We start from the raw sequence: 19,622 nt of genomic DNA on the forward strand, positions 1-19,622 counted from the left end.
AAATTTGAGTTGGTAGTATTATATAATAGCTCTATTAATTTGCTAATAAGATTAAGTGTGCTGGCCACGTTATGGAGAGTTTGGGGACAGATAGTGTTTGGTTGGAACAGTGCACCAAAGGATATGTAGCAGCATCTCACAGCTGCCCTCTTCCAGTTGTAGCAACCAAAAGTATCCCCAGACATTTCTATGTATGTACCCTAAGAAGAAATGGGGGATCACTTATCTAGGCATAGAAAGAGAAATAAGACTTCCAGCGAGGAACTCAAAGTCTAGAGGAATAATAAGAATGCAGGCTAGACAAAAAGAGAACTGTGAGTGGGGGACAAACTCTCAGAACTGGGGTTCAAAGAAACAAGCAGGGCATAGAGCCACTCAGGATCGCTTGGAATTGAGAGCCCCGAGGTAAGGGCCACACGAGCAGTCTTAGAATATATGGGGTCAAGCACCTGACCTCAGACTTCTGTCCCTTCCTGTCCATCTCCTGCACTGTCCACTGGATTCTTATCTACATCCAGTTTCGTTAGCTCATACATGTTCAGAAACATTCACCCCTTGAACATGGCTCATCATTCCCCCTGCCTAGCTTGAATATTCTCCTCCTCTCTCCATCCCTCCTTTAAAACCCTGTTCAAACTTCTTTTCCTTTGTAACCCGTTAGCTCACATTATTTCTCTCGCCTCACAGTACCCGAAGTCTGGATTAATCATTTGACAGTCAGTCATACAGCGAGGAAGTGCTCAGCTCTAAGGATTATCTATGGGATGTCAAAATGAGACAGTTCCAGGCATAACCATCAGAGAGATTCTGACTCACTTGGTCTGTTGTGTGCTCTGAATGTTGTCATTGACGCAATATGATGCTTCAGTATCCCAAATCCCATAGTGGTGTATGGAGGCATCGACTTAATCATTTTAACCTTTCATATGAAATTATTAAATGTATTGTCTGACAATCTACGGTGGCTGGTGACACTGTGGCCAAAGAGACATAGAACTCAGATGATAGTCTGTGGAGCCAAGTACAGGCATCAGTTTTGCTAGACTTTGTGCTGCTTTGTGAAAACCTAAATAAGAATCAAAATATCCTTCCCTCCTACCTTATGCTTTTTGTGTGTGTGTGTGTGTGTGTGTGAAAACTAAATAAAATAATGGAGGGTGGTGGCTACCTCTAAATACAGAGCCAGAAATGAGCCTTGAGCTCACCAGCTGTGACTTAAGTCCCACAACAAAACCACAGTGACATCTTTGTTTTGGGGCCACACTCAGCAATGCCCAGGGCTTACTCCTGGCTCTGCACTCAGGAATTACTCCTGGAAATGCTCAGGGTACCATATGGAATGCTGGGGATTGAACTCAGGTCAATGTACTATCTCTGTACTATCTCTTTACCCACTATACTATCTCTCTGGTCCCACAGTGGCATCATTAAAGGCTTAGAGTTGGGACTAAATGTGGCATCATTATGGTTCACAAGTGTTTCTTGTGAAGGAAATACTGGCAAGTGTTGTATAAGGTGTGGAATGGATGTGAAAGATATTAGCTATCAGGCTGAGGCATTTGCATGCTGTCCTACAGATTATATTGGTCAGTTTGTTTTAACCCAGGTATTTGGCACTTCCAGTATTTTTTTGTTCCTCTCTGAAAAATCCAAATTCCTGAAAAGTTTCCTATAACATTTCTAAAGTGCACATCTGTTAGCAACAATTGTTTTCTTTCTTGAAAAAGTGTCTTTATGAATGAGTGATTTTGCTAGATATTGAATTCTGTATTGGCCTTTTTTTTTCTTCCAGCATCTTAAGGATGTGTTGCACTGTATCTGCCTTCCATAGTTAATGATGAGAAGTCTGGTAATTATTCAAAACCTTCTTCATGTGCTGTAGCTCCTTTAAGATGATCTCTTTGATTTTCTAAATCTGATATGTCTAGGTGTGACTGCCTTCCTTTTCCATCTTTGTATTTGCTAACTCATATCTCTCTCCATAGTTTAGACAAATTCTGCTATTTATTTCATGCTAGTACATTTCTTCTCCTAAAACTCTAATTACATATACTGTAGACTGTTTCAAAGATCCTGAATTTTTTTCATTTTTAATTTTCATTATAATACTGTGATTTATCATATTCATAATACAACCATTCCTGGCATTAAATATTCAAACACCAGTCCAACCCTAGTTTGACCTTCCTTCATCAGTGAACCCAATCTCTCGCCTATCACCATAGCCTGCCAAGCTATACCCCCAATTTCTCTTTTAATTTTGAAACTCCAAAATCTGCTTTTCTCTGTTCACTCACCAGAGTCACTAAGTAGTTAGCTTTTGTATTTTTTTACAAGTAATTGGAGCTTCAACCTACAAAAGGCCAACTATGCCTTACCAGAAGGAGAATAATTTAGTTAGATTTTAAGGTGAGGTCTGGTGCACTCAGTTCAGCATTTGTCTGAAGTTTGCCTCAAGAGGAAGATCAGTTACTGGACCAATAGAAAGGAAGTGATCTTAATAAAAAGAAGGTGATGTCAAGTAGGCATAGATTGTAATACATCGATTATTAGGGAGGAAATGTAAATGACATTTGTGGAAACATATTTCTGATGAGTGAGAGAAATCAGAGTGTTATCAGATAAGCTGATTATGTTCTGTTGTCATATCTCTCTTGGCTGTTTGGGGATGGTGGAGACAGAGAACTAGACTGGTCCATAAACTTGCAAGAGGACAAAAAAATGACTGCAAATGTATAGGACCCATATTTGGGGAATTGAAGAGAAGAGAAGGAAGACACACAGAGAATAAAGATAGTGGTGGTAATATGGAGAGATAATACAGCAGACAGGATGCTTGTGTTACATATGCTTGACTCAAGTTCAATTCCCAGCATCCCATATAGTCCCCCAAGTCCCTCTAGGAATGATACCTGAGTTCAGAACCAAGAGTAAGCCCTGAGTACTGTTGAACATGGACTCAAAACAAACCAAAAAAAAAAGGGGGTACAGGGGATAATGATAATAAAAAGCTAAAAGCTTCATTATACTGAAACAAAGATTTTAGCGTGTTTCAGTAAGTTTCCAAATGCTTGCCCCCGAGAAATTTGTTCAGTTTTATAGGGAAAAGATTCTCTGAGTGTTTCCAGGTACACAGAAGCTAAACTTGTTTAAAATTGCCCAATGGTTAAATCACAAACTGGGATTGGACCATAGCTCATGCTACACTTCCCAGTACAATACACAAGGGGACAGTTTCTTATAACAGAGAGTTACTGCAAGTTTTGCAGATTGACTTGGTGGGAAAGCAGTAAATCGTCAGATGTCCTAAGGTGCTCACATACCACTGACAGGGTGCAAGAAAGGAGCTCGGTGGGACAGAGGAGAGGATGGGGAAGTGGTCTATAGTGCAGATCTGTGGACAACAAGTGGAAGAAGAGCAGAAGATGGAAGGGGCAAGTTGGGGGGTGTTTTCCTTGTTCAGATAGGGCCTGGATGGATATAAGTCAGGACACTGGAGATGGGAAGAAGCTACTCCAAGCAGTACAGGACAGTATATGGGAGCACTCCTGAGACATTTGATGATTTCACTAGAACCTAGTCTTTGCTTTTTCACGTTGAAGAATTTGTAATATAGGGAGGCTACCAGGGATTCAGCCCTGAGCCCACCATCAGGGAGAGATGCCTTCATTTCTTTCTAGTTGAGACAGAGCTCTAGGAAGTGCTACCCTTTGGAAAGAACGAAAAAAAAAAAAATAGTTCCCTTTTAGGGAGAGACCAGGAATCCATCAGGTAATGGCTAGCATGCTGTTAGGGGTGACAATCAGCACATAGGACTTGGCTTATGCTTCGAGGCCATCTACCTGGCCACCTCCAGGCAAATGAGTCATGGTATCCCATTATCATGTAGCCAGCACTGGCCTACTGAAAAGCCAAGCTCTGTTTCTGAGGCAGTCATAACCATCCATCAGGGACAGGGCCCTGTATTGGTCTCTTTCTTTCACAGCATCCCAATCACCTCTCCCAAACCAGCGTCAACCTGCCAACCCTGGCTCCTTCCCAGTTGGTTCCAAACTTGAACTGGGAAGAAAAGGGGGGCAGTGGTGAAAAGGCATTAGACACTTTCTCTGTTGATCCCTCACAGAGAACCTAGATTTCTTGTCTTTTCCCTGAAAGCAAAATTCCCACATAAATGCCAGAAAGCCGTCCCAGCTCTTTGGGGCCCCAGCCAGGAGGGAATTTGGGAGGTCTTGGTGGATCAGGAAGGGAGACAGTGGGACCTGAATGCTACTTTTCTTGTCTACAGGTGAATGAACATATGAAGCTGACGGTGCTGGGGCAGGACTCCATTACTGTCACTTTCACCTGCTGGCATGAAACTGTGACACTCACGATCTCAGCCAACAACTGTCCCCACGGGGTACCGCATGACAAACGGGTAAGGTAAAACAGATCAGGCATGTGCAAACTGAGACTTTGGGGGTGGGTTTCAGCTCACACTGCTAGGCTTTTGCTCCTGTTATTTCTTTCCACCATGCAAGAATCTGCCCCTTTCTTGGGCTGGAAGATTCTCATTTTTTGCCTGACCCTTTCTGTTTTGTGAAACTTATATAAGTTAGTTATATAAGTTATATGAGTTAATAAGTTAGGACTTATTCATTTGTCCATGACAGAATATAACACCAGCTGGATTACATGTTAAGAGACTATTTTAGCTTAGTAAAAGGAAATTTCTCTTGATACATATCCTCAGGCATGGCTGGATTCAGGTGGTCTTATGAGCCATCAGATCTTTTCCTCTCATGCCTCTGCTTTCCTCATTTTTTGACTTCATCCTCAGGGGGCTTTTCTCATGGTGGTGGCAAGATGGTCATGAGCATCTCTGAGCTCTCTTTTTTGCCTACTTTCAACTTCTGGAGAAAAAGGACTTTCCTTCCCTAACTGAGTCCTGCACAAGAAGTGGCAACAGCAACATCCATGGATTCTATTGGATGCCTAAGTTATTCTTAGGGCCAGGAACATATGCTGCTCTCACTGGCCAAACTCGAGCCTCTGGCCATCATGGGCGTCTTGGGGCATGCCATGCCCCAATGGACCATCTGAGCAAAGGATGAGTGAAAATTTTTTTCCTAAATGAAGGAAATAGGGCTGGTCCAGAGAGGGAAGAATGATGCTGACAATGATGTTACTCTCAATGTGTGTCAGTGCCCAATGCCATCCCATTGGTGCCAGGTAGAGTAGCCTTTCCTTCCCCCCCAGTTTGACTCAGCTCCATTCTGGCACACTGGTGCATAGGAACCAGCATTAGCCACCCAGTTCAGAGCTACCTGGGTACCCAGAGCAAAGAATACAGCCGGTGAAGGACTTGGTAAGAAAATAGGCAAAGAACCAGTGAAATGACTGGAGCCCATGTATGGCAAACAGGAGCCTGGATTGAGCTTCCAAGCTCTACTGCAAGAGCACCCTTGAACACCACTGGGTGAGGCCCCAAAACCTCAGGAAAAAGAAAGAAGCTATTGTCTGGGCCTGAAAACTCAGCTCTTCTGTGGATTCTACTGTGTGGTCCAACATCAACACTGTGAGAAGGGTAACAATAAAGGGGCCTCGTTCTTGCTCCCCAAGGAGTTGATATAGTCAGTGAGAAACATTGATATTAGTGTGAGAGTTGGGTGACCATGGACCCACAGAGAGGGCTGACACATGCACCGCATACAGTGCATACTGTGGGATCTGTCTCAAGGTAGAAGCAGAGGGCACAGATCTCCCAGCCTGGAAGAATTTTATCTGCACCTCTGTCCCATCTTACAAGGAACCAGTTTGGAAGAGCAATGGCATCATTCCAAGCAGGGCTGACTCGTGCTCCTGCCACCACCTCCCACAGGCCCTGAACTCTTGAAGCAGTCCAATACCCCAGTAGCCAAATCTCACATCATGGGATATATAGCAAGGAGCTAGGGACCTGTATTCTTCTGCCCTTCTGTCTCAGTGGTGCTTTATGCCCTTAGTGCCCTGGGCTGTCTAGCCTTCAGGGTGCTGAGTTGGCTGCTGGGGCGTGCAAAGGAAAGAGGTCTGGCTCTCTCTGATCTCTGAGTTTCAGCCCTCTGTGGGAGAAGGCAGAAGCATCTAGTTGTATTTGGGGTGGGTAGACTGGAATCCTCATAGGAGTGAGGGAAAGTGTTTGCTAGAGTGAGCCGCCCAGGAGTGACTTGGAAAGGTGGGTGCCCTTGACTTCCTGTTTGTTACTTCAAAGAGGATTTGGGGTCTGGATATATGGGTAGCTGTGTGGGTCAATGAGTCCATCCCATGGACTGGACCCATGTTTGTCTTCTAAAAGGCATCATATGTTGTTCAGGCCCTCCTCTGAGACTGCACAGCTATGCTCGTTGAAAAGCTTTTAGATGGTCTAAGAAAAAAAAAAATGAGTGTACTTCTAATGAAAGGCAGAAAATGATTATTTTCACCCGTCCTCAGAAAGTGGCCATAATGTTCTGCCTTTGTACAACCTTAAGTCTGGTGATCTCTGAAGTTTGAAACATAGTGGAGAACTAGGGTGCAAGTGGTTAAAGATAGTAGGAACTGCAGAGAAGAGAACTCCCTCCAAGGCCAGGGACCAAACACACCCCCTCCCAATTTAATTTTTTTTTCTCTCCTAACTGCACCCAGAGCTGAACTGGAAGCTGCTTCTATTATAGCCAGGATGTACCATAGGTTGTGTTTTTTTGTTTGTTTGTTTGTTTTTTTTTGGTTTTTGGGCCACACCCGGCGGTGCTCAGGGGTTACTCCTGGCTGTCTGCTCAGAAATAGCTCCAGTCAGGCACGGGGGACCATATGGGACACCAGGATTCGAACCAACCACCTTTGGTCCTGGATCGGCTGCTTGCAAGGCAAACGCCACTGTGCTATCTCTCCGGGCCCAGGATATACCATAGTTTTGAGTACATGAGCTATGACAAGGGGCTGCAGCTGGACCAATGAAAAAACTGCAAGTTGCATTTCAAAGACTATCTCAAAAGAGAATGTAAAGTTTCTCATTTACTTTTTATCTTGATTACATGTTGAAATCATGTGTCTGAAGTGTAGGGCAAGGTGAATGTTGTTAACATAATTTTACCTTTGATGAATAAGTGTTTTGTTTTGTTTGGGGGGCCATGCCCAGCAGTATTTGGGGATCACTCATGGGCAGTGCTCAGGGACCATATGGGACTTCTCAGATCGAACCTGGGTTAACTGTGTGCTAGGCAAATTCCATACCCATTGTACTACAGAACTTTTGTTTTGTTTTGTTTGGGGGCCACACCTGTTGACACTCAGGGGTTACTCCTGGCTATGCGCTCAGAAATCGCTCCTGGCTTGGGGGGACCATATGGGACTCTGGGGGATCGAACCATGGTCCATCCTAGGCTAGTACTTGCAAGGCAAACACCTTACCTCTAGCACTGCCACTCCAGCCCCTAGGGAATGTTTTTGAAGTGGCTACAGGAACACATAACATGTCCATGTAACTAGGACTTCCTTTCCACTGGCCTGCTAGGATTCGATGGGTAGAATCTATGGAGGGCGGCCCTTGAAGAGACAGTGTGATGAAGACTGGAAAGTCATGTAGAAGAATAAACTATATGACAGGGAAGCATTTCACATAGGGATATGCCAAGCAGACATTCAGGGAACTTCTAGAAACTACTGCGGACAAGACAAACTTACCTGGAGAGTAGCAGGAAGGTGGCATGTCCTATGGGAGGACTCAGGGCAGTGAACTGCCCATCACAATTTGACTGTGTAAACAGATCTTCACCAAGTGGAGAGACAGCAGATGGACTAGAGGCCACAGGATTTTCTAGCTATTGATCTTAAAGGTCGGGAGAGGGTCTCGGAATATTTTTATAAGCTTTCCAAGACTCAGAGAACTGGCTTGTTCTAAAGATTGGACCAGGAGAGTTGCAGGTACCCTAAAGCATGGAGCTGGCTCAGAGATGGGAGTCACAGGAGTTTGTAAAACCCTGACAAGTCTCTTCCCTTTCTGGGCCTCAGTTTCCCCATCTGATGGAGTTACGTGTAACTAGCTTTTAATATGTTCTTTAAAAAAAAAATGTTGCTGGGTGGTCACACCCGGTGATGCTCAGAGCTCAGTCTTGTCTCTGCACTCAGGAATTAGTCCTGGCAGTGCTCCACATGAGGACCATGTGGGATTCTGGGAATCGAACCCAGGTCAACCATGTACAAGGCAAATACTATTGTGTTTTACCTCTAGAGCCCCTAGTTTTCAACATGTTTTTATCTTAACAGAAGAGAGGAAATGAAATGTGCACACTTGAGACTATTAATATTGAAGAACTGAAAGTGGGGGTAGGTCCCCACTCTCCCCCCTTAAGGCCCCAGATACAGGGAAGCTTGTGCATATACCCTCTCTATCCATCAGAATGATGTCTGAGTGGCAGTCCCTGCAGTCTGGTGCCTCCGGGAACATTTCCATCAAGGCAGCACTTTGCAGGCGAGGCAAACCTCCATTTAAATGCTTTATTCTCTGGGAGCTACCTCGAATCCCCTCTGAGACAGGCAGAATATAAATTACAGATGAATAAATAAAATGAGCCCGGAAGCAGTGTTTGAACCTTTGCCAGGCAGGAAGCTTCTTTGGGGGCTCTCCTGGACAGAATCCTACCAGCAGGGGAAGGGGTTCTTGGGTGGTGGCCTCTCCACCCCATACCCTCCTGAGAGTGTTTTTATGGAAGAGATGGACATCAGAATGAAGTGGGAAGGGCCAGGAGCCAGACACTGTAGTTGCAGAGACAGGTTTCCTGCCATTTCCAGAAAGCCAAGATGGTCCCTGAGAGGCACCCCACTTTGAGGCAGAAGCTCAGGCCTCAGTGTCACACAGAACCAGCCAGATATAGTCTGGGCTGAGGACAGAAAACATCTCAGGGAACAGGAAAGACCCAGGGGTGATGAGGAGTACCACACTAAAGGGGTGACAATCCAGACTCTCCAGAAGAAATTTCTGCATATGGCTGTTCATGGCACAGTGAGAGCAAAATCCATGTCACCTACTGCAAAAAATGGCCACTAAGGGCCCCACACACACACAGCCAGCCTACTTTTGAGGGTCTTCCAGAGACCCCGAGTGGAGTTTAGAAGAGTCAGGTGGGGTCATGGTTCAGGAATTTTCTGTGCTCCTGGCAGGGGCCCTGCCCTCTTCCGCAGCAGAGAAAGGTCGGACTGTGGCCTTGCTGGGGCTAGAGGATGGGCACAGGTAGTAATGGTGACTTTAACCTTGGCCTGCCCCCAGATGTGTCGCAGGATAAGCAGCAGTTTGGACAACAAGCATTTCAGGACCAGTCGTGCCCTGCTGATCAAGAAGCGCTTCCAGAAGACAGTGTCCCAGTTCACGAACTGCATCTTGTTGGCAGCAGGTAAGTGTGTAAAAAGGTGGCGATCTCTCCACCCCTCTACATCCCCTAATTCCAATAAGCTCTTTCCGCACCCTCCCCTGGAAAATGTCTCCATGGGCTGATGTGATGATAAGGGCTAGTCGGGGACCTTTTATTGATTCCCCTTGGCATATGCTTACCCACGTGTGTCTTCAACATCTCCATGGATTGGCTGATTTTGGGGGGGGGGTCCCATATCCTCTGCATTTCTTCTATCTATTTATTTATTTTGGTTTTTGGGCCACATCCGGTGATGCTCAGGGGTTACTCTTGGCTCTGCTCTCAGAAATCTCTCCTGGCTTGGGGGGACCATATGGGACCCCAGGAGATCAAACCACTATTTGTGCTAGGCTAGCGTTGGCAAGGCAGACACCTTGCACCACCACTCCGGCCCTCCTCTGCATTTCTCTCTCTGCCTTCACACTGTTTCCATCTCAGCTCCTTCTCCTGGATTCAACACTGTCCTGCTTTTCTCTGGGGAAATCGATAGCAGAGAGGGCTGCAGGAGAAAGAAAAAATGTGCCAATGAGTGCAGGTGGCAATGCTGCAGGATTCCCTGACTGAAGAAGCATTGTCCTTTAGCCCTCTGGGTTCACAGAGGTCTGTGTTCCCCTGAAGATCTGCTAGTTGTTCCCCTAAAAACTGTCATTTCCTACCCAGCTACCACTGAAGTATAGACCACTCTGACCTCTAGCTTCCCACAGCACTTTATTCATGCTCTAAGTATAAACCCTGTTCCCCAAGATGGCCACTAGTTCCTTGCCCCTCTCATCTGCATCCCCTTAGTGTTTCGAGGGTCTAGAGATGTGTGTAAGGGGGGGAGGGTCTCTGTTTTAAGCTGTCTCTGGATGTCCAGTGTGTGGCATTCTAGAAATATTTGGGAAGTGAATGCAGGGGCTAGACAAGATTTCCAGTTTTGTAGGGAAAGCAAAACCAACAAAGTATATACAATGCAGTGAGGAAAAGTAGGTAGGTGGACATGACTTCACTCTAGAGAGCAAGGGGGCAGCCATCACAGGGAAGAAGAAAGCTTCGAGATGCTGGGGTTGGGGGGGGGGCTGCTTTGATCTAGACTGCTATGGAGACGAAGAACTGTAAAACCTAGAATCCCTGGAGTGGGGGGAAGAAGGGCCTAACCTAGGACTTACAGCTAAATAAGCTGTTGCCATGGATTTGTTGGTGTGTTTAGCCAGCAGGGAGACAGCAGGGTGGAGCCAAGTGGACATGAAGGCATGTGAAAGAGAGGCACCTTGCAGGCCCTGACAGCTGGGTGGGAATGCCAGGCCATAGGGAGAGTGACCAGGAGTGACTTCTGCCAATAGGACTGTTCACCATCGAATATCCTGTCCGGGATGAAACAATTGTCAGCCGAGCAAGGGTGAAATCTGTGGCCATTGAGCGGAGCGCTAGACAAAGTCTACACTGCAAAGTAGAATCTGTGGTGAAGCTACAGCCACCGCACCCCAGTTCCTCTGCTGAAGAGGCCCTGAATGATGAAGCAGAGAATTCCCCCGAGAGCCCCACCCCAAGGAAGAGCCTCCATACTAGAAGCCTGATCAAAACCAGGTGGGTCGCGCCATCTTTTTTTTTTCAGCTTCTGAGCATCAGAGGTTGGGGGGGGGGGTTGGTTGTAGGTTTTAGCAGGAAGCCAAGAGTACCAACTTTCATCTTCCTGGAGCTATGATGCCAGGAGTTGGAGAGAAGAGTCCTCCAAAACTGGCGTCAAATTGGATAGTGAGAAGGGCCTTGAAGAAAAAGAAAAAGCAGTAAATGTGGAGCCGGAGCTGTGGCGCAAGCGGTAGGGCATTTGCCTTGCACACACTGACCTAGGACGAACCGTGGTTTGATCCCCCAGCGTCCCATATGGTTCCTCAAGCCAGGAGCGATTTCTGAGCACCTAACCAGGAGTAACCCCTTGGTGTCACCGGATGTGGCCCAAAATAAAAACAAAACAAACAAAAACCAAAAAACAATAGAGGTATTAGTGAGAACAAACAGTGTGTATCAAACCAGACATTCTTTTTTTTTGGGGGGGGGGTTGGGCCACACCCGGCAGCGCTTAGGTTACTCCTGGCTATCTGCTCAGAAATAGCTCCTGGCAGGCATGAGGGACCATATGGGACACTGGGATTCAAACCAACCACCTTAGGTCCTGGATTGGCTGCTTGCAAGGCAAACACCACTGTGCTGTCTCTCCGGTCCCAAACCAGACATTCTTGATGGTGCAATAAGAATGGCTTTTGTCTTTATTTATCCTTTAGAGATCTTTATATATTGTAGATGTAAGACTTTGGACAGATATGTCACAAATGATTCTTCCACTTTTTTTTTTAGTGGGGGTTGTTTTGGGGCCACATCTGGTAGTATTCAGGATTGACTCCTGGCTCTGCTCTCAGGGATCAACTCCTGGTGGGGCTCTGGGTACCATATGTAGTGCTGGAGATTGAGCCCAAATATAACTGTATGCAAGGCAAATGCCCTACCTACTGTACTATCTCTCTGGTCCTTGCTGTAGTTTTGCCAACTTTTTTTTTTTTTAGTCTTTTCAAGATGAAATCAACTTTATTTCAGTTGCCTCTACTTTCTTTTTTTGTTTTTTGTTTTGTTTTGTTTTTTTGGGCCATATCCGGCGGTGCTCAGGGGTTACTCCTGGCTGTCTGCTCAGAAATAGCTCCTGGCAGGCACAAGGGACCATATGGGACACCGGGATTCGAACCAACCACTTTTGGTCCTGGATCAGCTGCTTGCAAGGCAAACGCCGCTGTGCTATCTCTCCGGGCCCGCCTTTACTTTCTTTTGTTTTCAATGCCATCGATTTCTGTTCTTTATTTTATTTTATTACATTTGGGGGGTCACACCTGGCAGCCCCCAGGGGTTACTCCTGGCTCTATGCTCAGAAATCGCTCCTGTCAGGCTCCAGGGACCATATGGGATGCCAAGATTCAAACCACTGTCCTTCTGCATGCAAGGCAAATGCCCTACCTTCATGCTATCTCTCTGGCCCCTGTGTTCTTTATTTTAAATCTATGTTCTACTTATTTAGCATTCAATTTTTTTCCTTTTTCACATGTGTTTTAGGTTGTAAGCTTAGATTACTGGCTTGAAGTGTTTCTTTCTTTTGGGGGGCTGGGAAGCGATCCCTGGCAGTGCTCAGGGATTACTCCTGGCTCTGTACTCAGGAATTATTTCTGATGGTCGGAGAACCATTGGGCTGCTGGGGGTTAAACCTGGGTGGGGTTAAACCTGGGTTGGGTTTGTGGAAGGCAAGTACCTCACCTATTGTACTCTCTCAAGCCCCTGGATTGATATAAATATTTAATGATAAATCTCTCTTTTAGCACTGTTTCTCTTTCATCCCACAAATTTTGATACACTAGATTTTTTTTTGAAGTATTCCTATGACTTCATCTATTCGGGAGGCATTTGTATCACACTGAGTAGTTCTCGAAGGTTATTCCTGATAGTCTGCTGCTGTGGATTGAGGGTTGAAGGGTTGGTCGCTTGTAAGACAAGTGCCTTAACCCCTATTTACTTATTCCAGCCCCATGATTCCATCTTTGACCCATGACTCTTCAGAAGTGCTCAGGGGTTACTCTTGCTCTACACTCAGGAATTACTCCTGGCAGAGATCAGGATACCATATGGGGTGCCATGGATCGAACCTGGGTCGGCCATGTGCATGACAAACATTCTGCCTGCTCTGGCCCCTCTAATATTGTCTTTAAAACACCTTGTATATATTTCTCTTTGTATATGTCCTTTCTTTTACATTTTTATTAATATCTTTATTTAAACACCTTGATTACAGATATGATTGTAGTTGGGTTTTAGTCATGTAAAGAATACCCCCTTCACTAGTGAAACATTTCCATCACCAATGTCCCAAATCTCCCTTTTCTCAACCCCACTCTTTTACACTTTTTAAGGTTTGATTTATAACCTCAGGATACAGACATATCTAGTTCTACAGTCCAGCACCAACCAGCCATAAAAGGGGTCTGCCCCTTTAAATAAGATCCTAATTGTAATTGGCTGGCTGAATCTATACCCCCTATTTTCCTTCCCCACCAAGACCAGGGTGTGGAGAGTGGTTGGTACCCTAGGAACAAAAAAAATACAACACAAAAATCCCTTCCTCACACCATATGCATTGCATAGCTATTTACAATAGCCAGACTCTGGAAACAATCAAGATGCCCTTCAACAGATGAATGGCTAAAGAAACTGTGGTACATATACACAATGGAATATTATGCAGCTGTCAGGAGAGATGAAGTCATGAAATTTTCCTATACATGGATGTACATGGAATCTATTCTGCTGAGTGAAATAAGTCAGAGGGAGATAGATAGATGCAGAATGGTCTCACTCATCTATGGTCTTTAAAAAAAATGAAAGACATTCTTGCAATAATTCTCAGAGACAAAAGACAGGAGGGCTGGAAGGTCCAGCTCATGATATGAAGCTCACCACAAATAGTGGTGAGTGCAGTTAGAGAAATAACTACACTGAGAACTATCATAACAATGTGAATGAATGAGGGAGTAGAAAGTTCATATGGAGTACAGGCGGGAGTTGGGTGGGGAGGAGGGAGATTTGGGACACTGGTGTTGGGAATGTTGCACTGGTGAAGGGGAGTGTTCTTTACATGACTGAAACCCAACTGCAATCATATTTGTAATCAAGGTGTTTAAATAAAAAATATGAATTAAAATAAAAAGAGACGGTTGAAGGAGCAAGTGGATTGAACGGTTTCTACCCCTGGCTATGGCTTTTCTCCCTGATTTGGACAGACCTTTGGCTACCTTCAGCTGTATCCTTTCACTTTACATCATATACATGTTCCTTTTGCCTGGCCCTCAATCTGACCTTACCCATCTCTCTCTCCCTCTCTCTCTCTCTCCCCTGACCTAGGGGTTTGTCATAGGCTCCTGGGATTCTCTAATGAAAAAATATTGAACTATTTGTCAGAGTCTTGCCTGTGTTATTTTTACTGAGATTCTGGGCATTATTGTGCTTTGCAAACACTGTATTGCTTTTACTAAGTAAAGGTCTGGGACAGCTCTCATGGTTCCTTTCACCCTCTCTTCCCTTCCTTGCCTCCCCTCTCCTCTTTCTTCCCCTTCCCTCACTTTCCCTTTCCTTCCCTCTCCTTTTTCTTTCTTTCTTTTTTCCTTATTCATTCATTCATTTTCTCTTTCGTCTGTCTTTCTCTTTCTTTTCCCTTAACCATTTTTATTGAAGTACTTGGTTTTACAATACTTTAAATCATATTTATTGGGTATCTGATTTGTTTCCAAATTGTGGCTATTATAGAAAGCTTTGCTCTGAATATAAGAGTGCAGAAGGCATTATTACATTGTATTTTTGTGGTCCTCAGGTATATCCCTAGGAGTAGTGTTGCTGAATCATATGGGAGCTCAATGCCCAGTTTTTTAAGGAATACCTATATTATTTTTCAGAAAGGCTGGACTAGACAGCATTCCCACTAACAGTGACTGAGAGTTTCTTTCTCCCTACAGCTATGCCAGCAGTGGTTGTTCTTGTTCTTTGTGATGTGTGCCATTCTCTGTGGCATAAGCTGATATCTCATTGTTGTTTAGATTTTCATCTCCCTGATTATTATTGATGTGAACATTTTTTCATGTGCCTTTTGGCCATCTGTATTACTTCTTGAAGAGTTGTCTGTTCATTTCTTCTCTCCAATTTTTGATGAGGCTAGATTTTTTTTTTTATTTTTGGGCCACACCCAGTAACGCTCAGGGGTTACTCCTGGCTATGTGCTCAGAAGTTGCTCCTGGCTTGGGGGACCATATGGGACACCGGGGGATCGAACCGCGGTTCGTCTAAGGCTAGTGCAGACAAGGCAGGCACCTTACCTTTAGCGCCACCGCACGGCCCCAGATTTTTTTTTCTTACGCTCTATCAGTAACTTGTATATCTTAGATATTAGTCCCTTATCTGATGGTTATTGGGTGGATAGTTTTTCCCATTCTGTGGATGACATTTTTACCCTAATGCTGTTTTTCTTTGAAGTGCAGAAGCATCTCATTTGTTTTTTTTTTTGTTTTGTTTTTTTTTTTTTGTGATTTTTGGGTCACACCCGGCAGTGCTCAGGGGTTATTCCTGGCTCCATACTCAGAAATTGCTCCTGGCAGGCACGGGGGACCATATGGGACGCCGGGATTTGAACCGATGACCTTCTGCATGAAAGGCAAACGCCTTACCTCCATGCTATCTCTCCGGCCCCGCATCTCATTTGTTTATCTCTGCTCCCACTTGTTTGGACAGTGGTGTTTCCTCCTTAAAGATGCCTTTAATCTCAATGTCATGGAGTGTTTTGCCTATATTTTCTCCTATATACCTTATAATTTCAGGTCTGATATCAAGGACTTTAAACCACTTTAGATGGATTGGGAGGATTAACATCATTAAAATGGCAATAATCACCAAAGCATTATACAGATTTAATGCAATCCACTAAGAATATTTATTGCATACTTTAAAGAAGAGGATCAAATACTCCTGAAATTCATTTGGAACAATAAATGTCCTATAAATGCTAATGCAACACTTAGAGGAAAAAAAGGTAGAGGCATCACTTTCCCCAACTTTAAATTGTATTACAAAGCAATAATTGTTAAAACAGCACAGTACTGGAATAAAGACAGACCCTCAGATCAATGGAATACACTTGAGTATTGAGAGAATGACCCCCAGATATACAATCAATTAATCTTTTGTTAAAAGGAGAAGAAATGCAAAATGGTGCAAGGAAAGCCTCTTCAACAACTGGTGAACCACATGTAAAAAGCAAACTCAGACTTCTAACACCAGGCCCAAAGGTCAAATCCAAATAAATTAAAGACCTTGATATGAGATCTGAAACTATTTGTAAATATTTTGGTTGCATTTCCTCCCATTTTATTAGAGAGTTGTTTTAAAAGAATTTACATAGTCATGGATGGAAGTTAAACATTTCTGATTGCTCTGTGGGAACATAAATTTAGACTGTTGAATAGAAGATGGTTTTGATGACAGTCAAGGCAGAGAACAGAAAATGAGAAAATTAGACCTATGCAGAATATATTTTATAGATAGAGTCATAGGTGACTAACCAGCAGGTATGTGAGGTAAAGGAATGGGTCACTTAATTTGAACGTGGAAGGGTGAGTTAAGGGTAGCTTTTTAAGGAGATCAGTAAGAATAAATGTCCAAGTTATAAACATTGTCCCACCAATAATGAGTAGGAATTGGACTCTAGATAATTAAATGTTTGGAATTATTCAGAGTCATTGTTGTGAGTTTTTCTAGGATTGTTCAGTGGGTCTCAGAGATCTTTACTTCTTTGATTTCTTCACATCACAGGACACATTTCTATGGGCCAGAGTGGTGGCGCAAGCAGTAGGGCGTTTGCCTTGCATGCGCTAACCTAAGATGGACCGTGGTTCGATCCCCCGGCATCCCATATGGTCCCCCAAGACAGGAGCGATTTCTGAGTCCATAGCCAAGAGTAACTTCTGAGCGTCACCGGGTGTGGCCCAAAAAAGAAAACGAAAAGAAAAAAAAGACATTTCTAATGTCTTGGGGCTGTAGGAATGAACCACGTACACATGAATGCTTAAGAGCAGACTTCCTTATTTTAAGTCCCTAAGACCTCAGTTTCCTCCAATGTCTGATGTATTTAATAACCCACCACACTGTTTTCTCTCTCCCAATAATATCCTCCAGATTCCTGTGAGGAGCAAAGGCTGTTAAACATGTAAAAGTGCTGTTTAAGCTGTAAATTCAGCAAAGATGTGTAGTCGTGTGCGTATGCATTTCCAGACATCCTCAGAAACCCAGGCGAGGAGGAAGGAAGGAACTGATAAATCCATTTGCTGTTTATGTCACAGCTGTTTTACCATAGACTTTGATGCTACTTTTCCGAAGGCAGCAGACAACAACAAGACAGGGAAGGGAGGCTGTCGGAGGCTGGAAGATAGGATTCCCTGTGGGGAGGTGTTAGAAAGATTGAACAGAACCTGTGAAAGTTCTCTTTCCTAACTTTCCCCTCCCAGGAGCCCTGCAAGGATGCTGAATAGTAGAATAGGACTGAGCAGGAGAGACAATTTTGAGCTATCCTAGAGTCTATCTGAAATCACAGCCTAGGTATAAGAGTGCAGTGAGAAAGGATAGTTGGACAAAAGAACTCAGGGCCATACTTTCAGAATTGCAGAAGCCAAAGCTGGCAAGTTCGAGAGTGAGGTCCTGCTCCAAATGTGGGAGCCCACAAGCACCGTGGTAATTGATGAAGGGGTTGAGTTTGGTATGCAGACATTTGACTTAGATCTGGCAGAAGGAGAAGGGAGAGGTCCCTCAAAAAGCTGTGTTGGCCCGTGATTTAAAGGCCCTTCCACTGCAAAAGGAGGGTACTAGATAAGTAATTCTCGAAATTTCTGTGCTTTCCCCCAATTTTCTGTTGTGCCCCCATCGACAAAATCCATCCAGAGTTTTTAATGCCTTGTCAATAAATATAAATATTATTTTATATCCTCATTATTTTTTTGCTCAAAAAATAAATTTAAAACACTGTTTTGGGGGTCAGGGATAGGATCTTTCTTGGATCCAACTCTAGGTTTGATCTTTTTTTTTTAATCTATTTAAGCTATTTGTCTATTTTATTTTTATCTATTTTATCTATTTATTTTATCTATTTAAATATTTTATCTGTTTAACCTTGATTAAAACATGATTGCAGTTGGGAAGGTTTGATCTTAGGTCCTAGAGAATATAATCTAAAAGCAACTTCAAAACTTTTTTTTTTACTAACAACATACTTTAGATTTTTTGTTTGTTTGGTTTTCTGTCTTTTTGTTTTTGGTTCACACCCGGCAGTGCTCAGGGGTGACTCCTGACTCTATATGCTCAGATAAAAGAATAAAAAGAGTACAACAGAAAAAACCATTGTATCTCACAATAAGTTTATTAAGACACTGTCAGAGGTTTAGTAAGATCTTGTTGCTAGTTGGTCATTCTCTTCATTTGGCTTCAGATACACATTGGCATCTGAATTGGTGTGTTCCTATGGGGATGACATTATAAAACATAAATGGATTCGATAGGAATCCCAAGCACTATTGCTGATACCGTGGCTTTTGTGGAGTGTTGTTGGCTGTTAGGTCTTCTGGAAGTATGAGAAGGTGGGGGCGGGGGAGTATGTGCCCACACTCACTCTCAAAAAAAGTCCTGATATATCAGTCCAAATACCAGCATATCTGGAATTTTATTCAGATTGGTGTCTCTCTGCAGAGACATATGTCTCCTATGCAGAGAGCTATAGGGGAATAGTGAAACAGGGCCATTGGAGAAGCAATGATTGTGGTTGATGGCTGCAGAGGTGTGGCTTTGATCATGTGGGGACTTAGCCCATCCTCTCCTCTAACTTCTCTGTATGTTTTAAAATTATTTCTCAGTGGATACTCTGAGTTAGGGGTAGTTTATTCTCACAGTCTAGTTTGTATTCAAACTCACTTAGCTTCAATTGCATAAAAAAAATATACAATTCTATCCCCATTCCTCTATCTTGTTATCATAGTTTACATTATTATGCAATGTGTGCCCGGTTGACATAGATTCATAATTATTGTTAATGTATCAGTATCTTAAATAATAACAGAAAAAACAGGAATGGAAAATACAGTGATGCTAGTTTACTTAGGTACTACTGTTATCTTTATTTTTTCATATTGTGTTAGTTACATTAGTATCTCTTCATTTCAATCTACAGGACTTTTCTCTCTCTCTCTCTGTGTGTGTGTGTGTGTGTGTGTGTGTGTGTGTGTGTGTGTGTGTGTGTGTGTAGAGCGGGCCTATTTGTGACGGACTTCCTCAGTGTTTATCTGGGTTGTCTTCCTTTCTCCTTTATTTTTAAAGGATAATTTTGCTCAAAATAGAATTGTTGATAGGTCTTTTATTTCTCTCAGCACTTTAATTGTATCATCCTACAGAAATCATCCAAAAGATTTGGAGATTTTTTTTTCCAGAGAGATAACATCTTTATTTGCCCTGGCCAACATCTGTGGCCTATATCATAAACCTATTTAAGCACATGCCATCCTTACCTTGCCCTGTGTCTTAACTCATTTCAGCCATCTTTTCTCCTCTGACCTTCTTCCAGGTAAATCCTGGAGATTTTTTTCTTTTCTTTTTTTTAATTTATTTATTTATTGTTTTGTT

General features: G+C 43.5%; 1 protein-coding gene across 1 annotated transcript in view; it reads left to right on the top strand.

Moving 5' to 3' along the window:
* The window catches only part of C20H3orf20 (chromosome 20 C3orf20 homolog), a 57,738-nt gene that overhangs the window by 26,104 nt on the left and 12,012 nt on the right, over positions 1-19,622 (top strand). The window contains exons 8-10 of the mRNA XM_049766104.1: positions 4,286-4,417; positions 9,263-9,386; positions 10,727-10,970. Of these exons, the coding sequence (XP_049622061.1) occupies positions 4,286-4,417; positions 9,263-9,386; positions 10,727-10,970 (500 nt within the window). The remainder of the gene's footprint in view (positions 1-4,285; positions 4,418-9,262; positions 9,387-10,726; positions 10,971-19,622) is intronic.

Source organism: Suncus etruscus, chromosome 20, assembly GCF_024139225.1.
Source record: "Suncus etruscus isolate mSunEtr1 chromosome 20, mSunEtr1.pri.cur, whole genome shotgun sequence".
NCBI lineage: Eukaryota > Metazoa > Chordata > Mammalia > Eulipotyphla > Soricidae > Suncus > Suncus etruscus.